Here is a 15342-nt window from a genome sequence, read left to right as displayed (position 1 = left end):
AAATTAAACTTTTGGTATACTGACGAGTAAAATATTCTTAAACTAGAAAAGGATTCCGAGAGCGCAGACCTCCGCCAAGGCAGCAAAGTCTCCACCCAATGCCGTGTCACCCCTAAATTTTCATTCTATAATGATTCAGTTTTTTGATTTTTGATTATTGATTGATTAATGATCCGGATCACCACCAAAAACTAATCATCTGTTTCTTGGCCCACTTATGACAGTTCCAGAAAATTTCATCAAAATCGGTCCATAACTTAGGGTTTTTTTTTATTATTGATTATTGATTGATTATTGATCCTGATCACCACCAAAAACTAATCATCTGTTCATTGGCCCACTTCTGACAGTTCCTGAAAATTTGATTAAAATCGGTCCATAACTTTTTTCTGTAATGTTGCTAACAGACAGACAGACAGATAGAGAGACAGACAACTAACGGAACCAAAAACAACCTCCTTGGCGGAGGTAAATATGCATAAATGGGTAAATATAAAAAAAATATTCATAACTTACGGAACATTTAATTATATCAAGTCTTTTGAATACAAGTTTACTAAACTCTATTCCTTTGAAAATTAGATAATTGTAAATAATTTAATGAAAAGAAAGCTCATGCGCTTACAAGTCCAATAGTATCATTGAGAATTGGTTGAGAGATATATAATTTTTAATGAATTCAGTGTGCCAGAATTCAGTGACTTGGTTCTTGAATGTGAAATCAGATTGAATTAGTCGTGCCTGTCTTTTACATCTGACACATGGGACTAGTTCGATATGAATGATTGAGATTATAAAGCAATTTTTAACATTCCGCAGAGTTATCATTCACTTAAATTGTTTCAAAATTGTTTCGACCCCCCCCCCTTTTTTTTTTAGAAATCGACTCTCCTTATACAGTTTGCGCTGCGATAGTGGTGACTCGAAGTTGAACAATAGAACATTTTGGACCCAAAAAAGGATAGGGGTTCAGTTTTAACTGAATAAGCACAAAATGCACATTAAAATATGGATTTATCAAATACACATTGTTTACGATTCAAATATTTAACTGTATTGAAATGTATTTCATTTGATAAAAGGACATAATGTTACACTGTGTGCTAATCTGATATTTAAAGATTTTTATATACGTTTTTGTTTGGCATTTGTCACATGGAAATTATGAGGAAAGAAAACATGATGCTGTATAAGAAGGGTAGCTTAATGTTAGTAAAAAAAAATCCCAAAAAATATGTACATCAAATACTTGAATACCCACGTGTATTATACGCAACTCCCTTTGCTACGTGTTACACACTGTGCAAATGGAAACCACCTTTAGGATGAAACGAAGAGAGTCACTGGAGAGGATGGGTCGTTTTTCTTGATTGTCGCACAGACGAAAAATAAGATTGAATAAAAAGAGAAATGGTTTTTGACAGACATACCATGCACGTTTGATTTTGACTTAGGCCGAAAATAAGCACTAGATCCAAAATGAGGAATAAATTAAACGAGTCTACCTATCGTCAAAGCTGTCTGTAAATGTGAAGACTTTTTAGTCTTTATAACGCGGTTTCATGTATCTTGATAACTTTTACTTCCTTGACGAGTTACTATCAATGATGGGGTTTTCACTCATGAAGTGTAATAAAATTAGCACAGATGAAATTATTTAAGTAATGCAATTATGTTTTTCGCGGTGATTTCACATACCATCCAAACCCAATATAGAGGTGCAAATGAGGTCACAGGCATGCTCTTAAAATATTTAGTGCACAGATTAAAAACTGTGTTTCACTGTCCTAGAACCATGAATAATAAATAATTCATCGTCTAATCCTCCTAAAGGGAACATACGTTACTGTCACAAATGTAAAACTTCAGCTGTGGAAGCGTTTTACTCACTTTAAAAATTTGAATAACAGTGGTTTTGTTCTTCAATTCTTTTCGCACAAGTATTACATTGTAAAAAAAAAACATGATAATGTTCTGTATAGCGTGTTTATTATTTTTTGCACGATTTTAGTTTGATTGTCACTGAATATCATAAAAGAAAAAAAAATGCAACACACCGACAGTAAAAAAGTATAAATCATTTTTTTTTTTGTTCTTGGTGCAAAATGTATGTCAGAAATGTCAAAGTGCACACTATACATATTTCACTTGTCAACATAAAACCCATTGTTACTTATTGCAGTAGGCCTAAGTGCTTGGACAGGCATAACCTTTTCGGACATTTTCCAGTGGAACATACGTTGCGTTCGTGTTAGCCACAACGCAACCTCCCAAGTTACAATTAAAATATTTATAAAGACATCCTTACGTCAGCTATAATTTACAATGACCGAATCACCACAAAATATATTGGCACACTATACAATTTTTTTTTAAAATCCCGCTTATGCTTCTTACTAGTGCATTATAATAGACCATGATAGAAATTACATTTGGATTTTTGTTCTAAACACAGGGGCGGATTCAGGATTATTTGAAGGAGTGGTCCGGTTTTGAGGATTGAAAGGCCGCTGATGCAAAGCCGACCCTCGCCCCCTCCCCCCTTGGTATCTTAGAGAGCGAACGGTGCCATTTGGTACGGTTTAGAACTATGATTCAGCTAGTCAAAATTCTAAGACTGGGTTCCAATACTTAGATCGATCCATCTGGATCGACCTAACGCCCTGGGGAGTCTCCCTAAATTGCTATCAAATAACCGGCTTATATGTCTGTGACGCCTACCGAATCACCTAGGAGGTAAAAATAAAAAAACCCTAACAGCTTTACTAGGCGTGACAGACATTTAAGCCGGTCAAGCGGTCAAGTTGACAGGACTATAGTGATATATATATATATATATATATATATATATATATATATATATATATATATATATATATATATATATATATATATATATATATATATATATATATATATATATATATATATATATATATAGGCCCTATATATATATATCCAAATATCTGTGGGAATGGTATCTAATTTCAATAGGGGACCATTGGTTTGATTTTTTTCAGAAATCGAAAGAACCCCCTGACAGCCCCTAAATCCGCCACTGTATACACACATACGTTTTGAAAGACTGAATACAACTTTGAATTTATTCAGTTTTATTTTTCTGATTTTTTTTAGACTTGTGAAATGCACCTCTATATTGGGTTTGGGTGACATACGTTTGTCCCAAAAAACCAAGATGCCAAATAAAATAAGGTAAATGAATTAATAAATAAACAAATACGTAAATGAACATATAAAAAGGAATGACATAAATAAATCAAAAATGAATAATCAAAAGCATTTTTGCATCTACGAAAGTTAACAATTGATGAATATTGTAGGCCTACGACTTTATATGCGATTTACCTAAAACATGGAAATTGCAGTAATACTAAAAAGGAATCAAAATACGAGATCACACACGGATGCCTTCAGTGACCGGAAAAATATCGTTTGGGTTGATAGAAATCCCAAATTGTTTATATACGGTAAAAACGAATGCATTAACTTTAATTTTTACATCTTTATTTTATTCTGTTATCCTCACACACTGGACAATAGTAGTGTCACGCCTACTGAACCAATTCTTTGGGGGGAGATAAATGGCTGTGGAATGATATGCTCCTGGTATCGTTTTATTAACATCAAATTTCACAAAAGAAACGGTTCTGATTGAACAATTGAACTGTATCGATATTCTGACATTGCTTATATTCCGGCTTTGATTACTCTGATTCAGGGGGTGACACTTCTATTGTCCAGTGTGTGTATTTTTGCTTCGAGGGGGAGTGAACTGTGTAGTGAGTGGGAAATGCAAAATAAAATTATTACCTTTGATACGGTTAGATTTATTTTATCTTTTAAAAATCCAAGACCCTTCTTTTTCATGTGGTAAAATTTACTCTGAAGGTATGCAAGACAATGATTATCTAGCTAGAGTAAGTACATTATCGGTGCAGAAAAAGTAAACGCTTTTGATCCCGTTTGATGTCCGGCTATTAGAAGTTCGCCAACTGCTAATAAACTACTAAACAAAAAGATGCTTGACCACGTTTTCACTCAAGTTAATGAAACATGGAGCATATATCCCTGTTTCGCAGTTAATATTATTTTAGTTATTTCAGTCTTCATTTAGGTTGTTACAGTATAAACGTGGTTGTGATGTATTTACCCTGGAAATTTACCTCAGCGCACCTGCTGCAATGGTTGCTACTGGTGACGTCAAACAACTATGCAAATCAGCCGCCATTTTTATACAAAATACCTCCAAGGGAAACGAAGGTGAAGACAAGCTTAGAAATCGGCGAAAATGGTAAGAGAGTTTAACGTACAAACATAGTAATGTTTAAAGACAAAAAAGTATGGCGTGATTGTCGATTATATACAAGTTAAAAGACTTGCCAGTACTTAAATTTCTATGAAATAGATAATTGGAAGAGCTAACAAACTCGGTGTCTGCAGTGCTAGTTTACGACAGACATCACTTTCGCTATGCCGGTAGCAATGGGGAGAAGTTGCTTCAAATGTTAATATATCGGACGTTGAAACTAGGACTGAAGTGAGTACCATTTCTCGAGAATTTGTATAGAGTGCGATGGAGTTACATTGGCAAACTGCAGTCAATTTAAATAAATTTTATAATACCACATTAGACTGCTGTAATGAAAAAAGGAAAAATATGCAAAAAAAGTTAAATAATTCTGAACTATTTTTATCAAATTCCTGTGCATACTTGCAAGAGACAGGTAAGTGTGACACGATCAATACAGATATTGCAGAAGTTAGAAGCAGAAGGTACAGGCATGTGTGAATGTGTGAACGCGCGGCTGTCACCTTGATTGGTTATTAAACAAGTGTTGTAAAATCGCCATATGATTGTTATACTGGGTGCATAAAGCTTAAAACCACACCAAATAATGTTAGACTGCCTTACAAGTGTACCATAACACAAATAGAAAAAAAAATTGGTTAAAGCATTCAAGATGACTGTCGCAAAATCCCCATATACCTCCATAGAGACAATTAAAGAATGCATGAAAGCATGTGAAACAGACTTGCCGAAAATGAACAATTAAAGTCCAAATAAAGTACTGGTAGTGCCAGCCATTAGACCAGCCTCAAACTGAATTGGTACACCTACCGCAAATGTTCAAAGCTACATCCTCCTGGCGTTCGCTTCTCAATCTAAATTTAATTTTAAATTTCAGTTTTTAAAATGCACATTATCAGGACCACACATGCCTGAACCCAGCAACGCAGTTCACAGAAACCATGCAGACTCTTGCAAACTTGACCTGTCTTGACCCCTCAAAAAAAAAAAAAAAAAAAAAAAAAAAACGGGATGTATGGCATGTATCCTTTTTTGTAACCCAGGTTTCATGGTACCCTGAGCCAGTGACATATCCGGCATTACAAAGTTATGCATACCAGTATCTGTGGATTGACTGGCTTGGCATAAGGGTTCAGGCTTGATTGGTCCTGATTAAATGTATTTTACACATCAACTTTAGAAATGAACAATGGGGGGGTGTAGCTTGGAAGATTTGCAGCAGGTGTACCAAGTTTGACTTGGCTGATCCTACTATTTTATTTGGATTTTTAACATTCGTATTTAGCCATTCTCATTCACAAACTTATATTGTCTATGTATGGGGGTTTTACCTTTTATGGGGATTTTGTGACATTTGTTTTGAAGGCTTTAACTGATTTTAATTTTTTTTTATTGCATTATGGTAGACTAGTATGGCAGTCAAAAGTCTTTTCTGGTGGTTTTTAGGTTTATAATGCACCTGGTTTATGAATCACATGGGGATTTTATGACACTCATTTACTAACCAATTAAGGTCACAGCAAAGCATGGGTATGTATTTTCTGGTTTGGACTTGTTTCTGATTTCACAAAAGAAGAGCAATATATGTTTATAATTGGACAAATATATATACATATATGAACCAAGAGAAAATGCCCTGTAAGAATTATAAATTATTAGTACCATTTTTTAACCCAATAAAAATAAAATCTACATGCAAAAAAAAAAAAAAAAAAAAAACCTTTGAACTCCACTTTCTTCAAATTTCTGGTCATAAATTAGACCAACATTTTTCTTTCTGTTATTTAAGGTACAGAAAGTAAAATATATGTGCAAATATCTTTTTTTTGGAAAATAATGTAATAAATCATTGTGGTATTTTTTACTATTGAAATTGATGTATGATTAATATGGTGGCTTTGTTGATTTGGTTGCAGTGGTTCAACGTAAATATTCACTCAATATGCATCTTTAAAAGGGGAAGGCTTTGAGCTTGAATTTTATATACTCATCAAATTTCAAGCATCTGGTAATTTTTATTTATTGGTTATTCATTGAAAATGAATGAATTTAAGAAGAAAAAAAAACAATGATACCGTGAATGAAACATGTTTATAAGTATTAATTACTTTAAAATGATATTATATAAAAATGTACAACTTACAATTCAAAAGCAGGCTGTGTAATCTGGTTTTTAAATGCTCACACATACATTAACATTGACATTTTGATGTCCTTAACACTTGAGATTTAGACATTCTCTAAAATTATCATCAGTATAACCTTATTTCACACTATTTTTCTATGGAATCAAGCACCTCCTAATAACAAAATTTACCACATACAATTAATTTTAATGCATTCAATGAAGTGCACATATACCAGGAATTACAAATTGCAAAGAATTAATTTTGTAAAAATGTTTAATTTCTCAATAATTCTGCATTAGTTGAGTAAATGGGTTTCAGTCTTTTATATGTTAAAGGGATGACAACTCTTAGTATCAGTTTAAAATTCCACAATACTTACATTTTAAACAACACATAAAATGTAATAAATTGCATTTTACCACCAAAACGGCACTTAATCATAATATCTGTATATTGCGAGATAATGGACCCTCATTGATTGTTACCCTCTGTAATAATCTCTGAAGAATGCAATCTCTGAAGAGATTATTACTAAAAATATACTCTTCAAAATAAAGAAAGAAAGAAAGAAAGAAAGAAACTGAATGTGATCAATTTTCTGTATTGTACTCAACACCAGAAGGGTGTGTGTTACACTGTTAATCTGCTTGCATTCAGCTAGATTCCCTGTGAAGTTGGATTGATCTACGTGGAATGATAGTTTCAGTGGAAAAGAGCACTTAGTGTGCATGCACAAATACTGGTGCCCATACTGGGGTCACCAACTTGTGAACACCAACCTGTGAACACAGGGCAGACATGCTGAAAACTATTCAGAATGGTCGGACATTTGGACCGGCAGTAATGAAAAATTTGCTGGACCGAATGGATTTTTGTCGGACCAAAAACCACCCTATTCGTTTGAGTTAGATACTACCAGTATTATTAGGGTAGCTTACTTTGTTTGTGAATGTTAGGGTTTGAAATGGAAGGGAAAACACGATTTGGGTACTATACAATTTTATTAGTGAAGTGTGTCGAATGATGACTGTAAATTCAAAATTGCAGCTCTTAAAACTCTTTTTGGTCCAATTTTTTACTGGTCCAGACAAATTTTGCCGGTCATGACCGATCGGACCTACAGTTTCAGCATGTCTGCAGGGGCTCCTCAGTGCATGAATATCTAAGGACACTTGAGAGTATCAACGATCATTTATTTAAAAAAAGACTAGGATTAGTGGTTGACAAGCTCAAATTTATATATAACTTATTTAACTAGGTTTATTTCTGTTAATGAAAGTTTTTTAAAAATATGAAAATAACCATAGGGAAATTAAAAGAAAAAAAAACATAAAGGTAAAACTAAAGACTTCTTGCTTAGAACTTCTTGCAAATATATTGATCAAATTATAGTTTTTTATCGACAAAATATTTTAACCATTTTTAATGGACCAGTTAAAAAAACAGTCCCAGACTTTTTCACTCCAATTGTCTTGAAAGGGACCACAGACTAATTGTGTTAACTCTTTGACCATTTCACAATGCCTTTATTGATTCTGAGGTGTAGTCTAGCTTATGTTGGCAACACAAGCCCATGGCCTGTTTACTGTTGGTAAGTGCACAAGGCAGATATCTCCAAAGCATTGATTTGAATATATGGGGGGATTGCACATTGTACTGCTGGATAATGTTGCAGTGATTTTTAACCTTGCAAAGTCACAACAACTGAATGCACACTGGGTTTGGTACATGTTATGTCCATCCTGTGAAGAAAATGTGCACTTGGCAAAGATGGAGTGGAAGATGAGATTCATTTTCTGCTCCAATACTTCCCCACCTCAAGAACCAGAGACAGACTTCACTCCAACCCAACACCTCTGTAGCTGTTGTTGAAAATTACAAAAAACGTATTGAATGTGAATAATACAGAAACTGTAAATTAATTTTTCTGGAAATTCCGACAATTTTCCCTTTATCACTAAGGTATACCTTATCCAAAGTATTTTGAGAAAATTAGGATCTACAAATATGTTTTCAAGAGCTGAATTTGTAATTTTTACCGTCAGTGTGGAACTCAAAAGGGTCTTTAATAGGAGTGGCTCAAAAACTTAAAGATTTAAAACAAAAAAAAAAAGGTTTATGGATCATAATTCAGTGATCTGTTTTGAATATGGTATACATTTAAGTTAGCAGTTAAGGGAATAGTTTTAACATCTCCACGAAAATTTAGATGTGAACCAAGTGCTGTTTGAAGGACAGGAAATTTATAGAAGATCTGTATTGATTGGCGCAGGAAAACATAACACCATCAACACCGTTGCGATGGCTGTTACTAAAGCTTAGCAAAAATGGAAATTGATTAAATTTTTTTGAACAGGTACGGCTTATGCTGTGGTGTTCCTTCCTGTATCACAGTAGACTTTTAGAAAAAATTTTCAAAACAGCCAAATATCCTGTGGCAGTTTCATCAATTTGTATGAAAAAATATCACATCATTTATAATTTTGTAGCATCTTTGTCCAATCTTTTTGATGATCTTATTAATGTGATAACTTATTTTTCCTGGGGCATGGAAAGGTACGCTGTATTTTGCAGTATAAAGTTTGTCTTAATTTATCAGGTGTACTTAAAATACATTTTGTTCTCTGACTTGAAAACCAAATGACTTCATGATTAGTGTGCTCACCAAGGTTGTCCGTAGGTGAAGATCAATCCAAATATCTACAATGTACAATGTTACAAATTCATAAATGTGTCATTTTTCTTCTCCAGTGACCTCAGCCAGCCCCCTGGAGTGTGCCTGTGATGGGGACATTGAAACTCCAAGCTGTCACAGCAGTATTGCTTCTGCCTCCTGGTTATTTCTGGTTGTCATAGCATCATCATCATCATTCCTTCACCATGACAGAAAAAGTTCTGATCCAGAAACGTGAATCCACTGTGTCTGGATACAGCACAGCCACAGAAAATAATGACGAGAATGACAATCCGGCAGCGCCTGTAAGAAAAGTGACCCCATATGAGAGGTTATCCCACGACCTTGTGAATGACCAACGTTGTATTAAAGAAGTTACTCTAGGAAAAAGGATTGGATTCTATAGAATACGTGGAGAACTTGGGAGTGGGAATTTCTCACAAGTCAAAATGGCTATACACTCTCTTACAAAAGGTTTGTATTGCCTTATTTGATACCACAATGTTGTGATAATGAAAAACACCCTTCATCTTGATATATTTTGATGCAGGCCCTTAGCCAGGGGGGGTTCGGGGGGTTCGAAAGAACCACCCCTTTTGCTGGGAAAAGGTCCACTCTGGGTAAAATTTGATCTAGGTACATGAAGTTTTCATGGGAAAAGGTCCACTTTTTCAGAAAACGAACCCCCCTTTTGAAATTGCTGGCTACGGGCCTGTGATGTGTCAGTGAATGACAGTAATTTGTATTGATTTAAACCCAAATTTTGTACATAGTCAAAAAACAACATATCCTGAGTATGACATTTACTTTTCCCCTAATATAAATGGGATAAAATTGGTTTTGCAAAAGTCCAAATTTCAGATTTCACTTATGGACTTCAAAAATGTCTGTATTCAGTTAAAAGAACAATCTGTGCTATTCCAGAAAAAGTAGCAGTCAAAATATTAGACAAGACCAAGCTTGACCAGAAAACCCAGCGCCTTCTCTCGCGGGAGATCTCCAGTATGGAGCGTCTCCACCACCCCAATATCATCCGTCTGTATGAGGTCCTGGAGACTCTGGCCAAACTCCACATTGTGATGGAGTATGCCAATGGAGGGGAGCTGTTTACCAAGATCACAACAGAAGGAAAGCTTCCAGAGAGTGAGGCACGTTCTATATTTGCTCAAGTCCATGCCGCTGTGGAACATATGGTAAGTATGGACAGAATAAAGTTCCATTTATTTATTTATTTATTTATTTTTCCAATAAAAATGAAAAAAAAATGTAAGTATTGTGGTATTTTGAAATATTTTTGTGTGGGGCCTTCAAGGAATTCATCTATTTGCTGTTTTCTTTTCAACTAGTTGTTCTTAAATTTTTTTGGCAAATGTTTGGGGTGTTGATATGTTGTATGAATGTGTATGAAGTCATTATAGACTGGATGTAACTTCACAAAATCTGTATAAATACATTTGATTTTAAGCCTAATACCATTTCTTTTTTAAATTCCTCTAGCATGACAACCATATCATTCATCGGGATCTCAAGGCAGAAAATGTGTTTTATGCCGGCCCCAACCTGGTCAAAGTGGGGGACTTTGGCTTCAGTACTTTCAGCCGTCCAGATAACTGCCTGAATACATTTTGTGGTTCCCCCCCTTATGCAGCCCCCGAGCTGTTTAAAGACGAACACTATATAGGAGTGTATGTAGATATTTGGGCTATTGGAATATTACTGTATTTTATGGTCACAGGGATTATGCCATTCCGTGCAGACACTGTGGCCAAGTTAAAGAGATGCATTTTAGAAGGAAATTTTATCATTCCAAGTTTTATCAGCAGTGATTGCCAGAAGGTGATTCAGGGAATATTGAGACAAAATCCAAAGGAGAGATTGACAATACGGGAGCTTCAGCAGTGTGATTGGCTAAAAGGGGAGGAGTTCCCTCCGGCGCTGGAACGCTATGAACTTTACCCCAGTCCTCAGAAGGAAGGCCTGAATGAGGAAGAGAAGGAGGCTAGAAAAGTTCTATCTGACCTAGGAATAGGAGAAGACATGTTTAAGCAGATGGAGAACAAAGACTCAAAAAATAGTATAACAGGGACCTATAGAATAGTGCTCCATCGAATTCACAAACGAAATTCCAATGAATCAAACTATGATGGCAACAGGAGTAGGAATAACAGCACAGTTGCAATAGGCAAAGAGAACATGGGGCAGGGACAGAGGACCAGAGTTTGCAGTATATTGTAGCAGAACTTGGCAATACATAGGCAGAATACATTGTATATATCTAGTCAGGGGGAACAGTCTCTGTCATCTCTGCACACAGTATCCCGCACTTTACTAGAACCACCTAATGAATAACATGTTTAAACTTGAATATAGGTTTGATGTGAAAATAAAGCCAACAGAATGTTTTAATCATCAAAAGTACTTAATAGCACTTTTGTTACTAACCATTTCAACAAGTCCCCAACATCCCAATTTTAGCACTTACTTTATGCATCCTTAATAATTTTTTGAAGCATAAAAACTAAGTGAGCAAGAGCACACGGAAAGTGTTTGTTGTGTTGACCAATATTTAATTATTGAATTTTAAAGTGACTAAGTGTAGGATATCAGACACACATTAACTTCATAAACCACTTCTTGTTGAACTAGGCTGATGACAAGTAGCACATTTTGATCATATGTTAAGAGATAAATACCATGAATTAATGTTACCAAATGTAATCAAATATACCCCCATCTGATGATTTAAATGATGTGTTTTGTGATGTCTTTGCCCTCATTGTCACTGCATGTCTCATATTGAGAGAATGTTATAATGTATGCCATCAAAAGTTGGATCACAAATTATTTTGAAACTACTAGAAAAAATCTTTTGGAGTGTGTTTGAATATAGAAATGGTTTAACATAAGGATAGAGTAGATTTGAGTTAACATAGAATAAATGGCATACTTATTTGTATGTAGTTGAGCACTAGGCTCATATTTGTCATACAGGATCTTCATCCCCAAAGCAATATTGAAAGATACGTTGAGTATTTGTGATAAGTAAGATGTTGTATGTGCCAAATAGCTGTTGTATCCAGTACCTAAGACTGAAGAGACCCAAGTATGGTATTGAATATGGAAATTTTTTTGATACATAGTTTTACCATGTGTAAAGTGGAGACAAGGGTTGTTTGGTATAAAACTCCCTTTAGCTTTTAAGGTTTCAAATCCAGTGCAAGTCTTATTCATTAGACCCACTGACTGCACGTTAATGAGCCTTATTAATGTAATCAAACTTATTTGAGATTTTCTCCGAGTGAATGTCAATCATTTAATAAGTCACTATGGCTATATATTACAGCTGATATCATATTATGTTTTCTTCATTTGTAGCAAGATGATCTCTTTTTCTCTTAAATGTATGCCATATGTTTTATACCTGAATTTGCAGCACACAGTTCATGCAAAATACTTTTTCTGTAGCAGTTGACAGTATTCTTCAAAAACGAGAATATTTTCAATTCGTGAACTTGAAGAAATGAAGGCATTTTTAACAAAGACAAAATGCCAAGTTTTAACGGCACGTAGGAGATACCTGTGACAAAGAAAACTAAAAAAAAGAAGTGAAGAAAATTATTTTTACGACAGAGAAGTGATGGCTTGTCTCTGAAAGTTTAACTTATATATATATATGCAATACTGCTGATTCAGGGTAACAAGAATGTTGCTGTTCTTGTATGAGCAAATGTGATAATGTTCCATGGCAAACATGGGTAGACCAGTACTTTTTCCTCTTCATCTCTGACAAGATTAATACCTGTATGGTGCAGCAGGGCCTAATTCACCTTTTTTACATTGTACAGTTAAATGAAGCTTATTTATTGGAAAATATAGTGTACTGATTTTCACTTACAATTTGCCAAATTATGGTCCCTGTCTGCCATTAGTTTCGTGAATAACATATGGTTGCCTGAGTAACAGTAGCTTGGATTGCACACGGGATAATTAAGATTTCTCCAATTTAATTTTGTCTTATCTATTATAGTTTCATTATGAGTTTAACTGTCTTGAAAACCAGAGTAACTGATGACCATTTTGTCTTGGTGTGTAATGTATTATATGTCCATTTCCTTTATCAGTAATCATGGTGATTCACAGGCAAATGGCACCCTTTTCAGAGGTTATCAGACAAGCTGGTGAATTCTCACGGTGAGCTTTATCTTATTGAACTCCTTCAAAACAAATGAAAAGATCTGATTATATGTACACAAGATATTACTGTCAGGAGGAAATGAAACTGGGAGTTGCTTTGAAAAATGTGTATGAATTACATGGAAACCCAAAGAAATGTAGTCCACTACACTACACTACACGAAGGGAAATTTGACTTTTTTCTGTCATTTTCATTTCCATGCAATGTGCACTCTGTTACATGATTTTCCATTGCATTGTATAAAAATTTGCCCGCTAAGCAACTGTCTCCACTGATATTGATAGTTTGATTCATATTGAAATCTAATTAATATTAAATTTTGGCACAGCAAAAAGATAAAAAATTAGGATGGAAATTATGCATAATAGAATATGTCATTGACAGGATACACATCTATCAGTGTCAGGCATCTTAACAACTCTTATGCCATGCTTTTGTGCTGTTATGACATATTTTTCGAGTAAGCTTGACTCACTTCTTTCATATCAGCATAATGGTTTAACTTTTCAAAGTTATGCAGAATCATTAGGTGTATACATGTCATTTCACTAGTCCATATGCCAACTGGGTGAAGGAAGTAGGAGAAAATAGGTTGCACCCAAACAGTATGTGTTAGGCCATTTGGTTGATCATTTCAATTTAAAAAATGAAAATATATACCAGGTAAATGCATTTCTATAGAAAAATATAACCATTTTCCAGGTAAATGCATTTCTATAGAAAAATATAACCATTTTCCACGACGTACACTTTATGTACAATTCAGTTCTGTTTATGTAGAATAACATTCTTATTTATATATAAATATTTTATGATTTTGTTGAAATACATATATTTATGTGCCTAAAGTAGATCAAGGAAGATTTTGGGTGTATGTAGACCTCTTCACATTCACTGTGCAGTATTTTTTATAGCGTCAAATCACTTAATATATTATATTTTGTCTGTGCTTTTTAAAAAGGGAATAAACATCAAGGTTATAATTATTTAATTATTTTTGTCATGATTTCAATTGACAAATATTTGTTCAGACTGCTAAACACAGCAGATGTGGCCAAACACCTTGAAAAAAATGAAGATTGCTTGGGATATATGAGATGTTTTTTTGTCAAAAACCAGAGTTCTTCATCAGTACCTTGCATGTGTTTTAAGGAAAATATTAAATATGTTTATATTACCAGGAGAGCAATTTATCATTATAACACTAGTACATCCATGTGGTCCTCAGAACTTCTAGAAATAACCTTTAAGATGGGACTGATCAATGAACAAATTACGTGCGAGGGATCATTTGCAATATTGATGATATAGAAGGTTATGAATGTCATTGACAAGGTGCCGAGTGGTAATAAAATCCGACTTTTTAATTCTTTTGGGTGTATTTTAGCAGACAAACTTTCTGATCTAGTGTTAACAGCACAATAAAAGACAATGAATAACAGCAAACCCATCCAAGATAGCTTATTGCTTTTTTTTTTTATTCAGTTTATGTTTCTCCCCATTTGGCACAAGTTCAAGAACATTATTAATTCTTTTTTTTTTTTTTTTAGTTATGAACTTTCGATCATTCAACAACACTGTGAGTTCATTAGATTGTGTAGAAAGTCATGATTTTCAGGACATGACCTACAGCACCATAATAAGGTTGAGTTGAATGAGTCATGTGACAGGATGAACAATATATATATTGTGAATTGAGCTTTAATTAACATAGCTTGATAAACTAGGTTCATATAATTCATATCAGCTAATATTTCTATCTCCCCCCCCCCCCCCCCACTCACACATATTTTTTTTACACTCAATTATTTAATCTACTGTATCAACCACAGACTATCCTTTTTAAGATGCATTTAAATCATTCTTTTGGACACAAAAGCTGACCAAATGCCACCATATAGTTTCAAATATAATAGCTAAGAGAAATACCAAAGAAGTTGTTTCACATTACCTGAAAAATAATATTTGAACAGATTTTCTGCTAGCTTTCTAGAAGTATATAAACAGGGCAGAT

The 15342-nt window shown here is 34.3% G+C and overlaps 1 protein-coding gene across 2 annotated transcripts; it reads left to right on the top strand.

Annotated features, from left to right (window-relative positions):
• The first annotated feature begins 4154 nt into the window (after positions 1-4154).
• On the top strand, positions 4155-14314 carry LOC106172780 (serine/threonine-protein kinase NIM1). 2 transcript variants are annotated; one of them, XM_013553676.2, is made up of 4 exons: positions 4155-4312; positions 9211-9607; positions 10058-10326; positions 10631-14314. In XM_013553676.2, exons 2-4 carry the CDS (start codon positions 9340-9342, stop codon positions 11366-11368), a joined length of 1275 nt encoding a protein of 424 aa, XP_013409130.1. In that variant the 5' UTR covers positions 4155-4312; positions 9211-9339; the 3' UTR covers positions 11369-14314. The 2 variants fall into 2 exon arrangements, with proteins under 2 accessions (XP_013409130.1, XP_086855275.1); XM_086999149.1 differs by lacking the exon at positions 4155-4312 and adding an exon at positions 4428-4558.
• The last annotated feature ends 1028 nt before the right edge of the window (positions 14315-15342 follow it).

The sequence above is a fragment of the Lingula anatina genome, chromosome 1 (assembly GCF_051362555.1).
Source record: "Lingula anatina isolate TDL-2025a chromosome 1, LinAna3.0, whole genome shotgun sequence".
Taxonomy (NCBI): domain Eukaryota; kingdom Metazoa; phylum Brachiopoda; class Lingulata; order Lingulida; family Lingulidae; genus Lingula; species Lingula anatina.
This window is presented reverse-complemented; position numbering and strand designations above follow the sequence as displayed.

What these genes read in the sequence shown, in the direction of transcription:
- LOC106172780 (XM_013553676.2), top strand. Translation starts at nt 9,340, where the DNA reads ATGACAGAAAAAGTTCTGATCCAGAAACGTGAATCCACTGTGTCTGGA. An exon ending in TATACACTCTCTTACAAAAG is followed by an intron (nt 9,608 to 10,057) that starts GTTTGTATTGCC and finishes GTGCTATTCCAG; the next exon opens with AAAAAGTAGCAGTCAAAATA. An exon ending in ATGCCGCTGTGGAACATATG is followed by an intron (nt 10,327 to 10,630) that starts GTAAGTATGGAC and finishes AAATTCCTCTAG; the next exon opens with CATGACAACCATATCATTCA.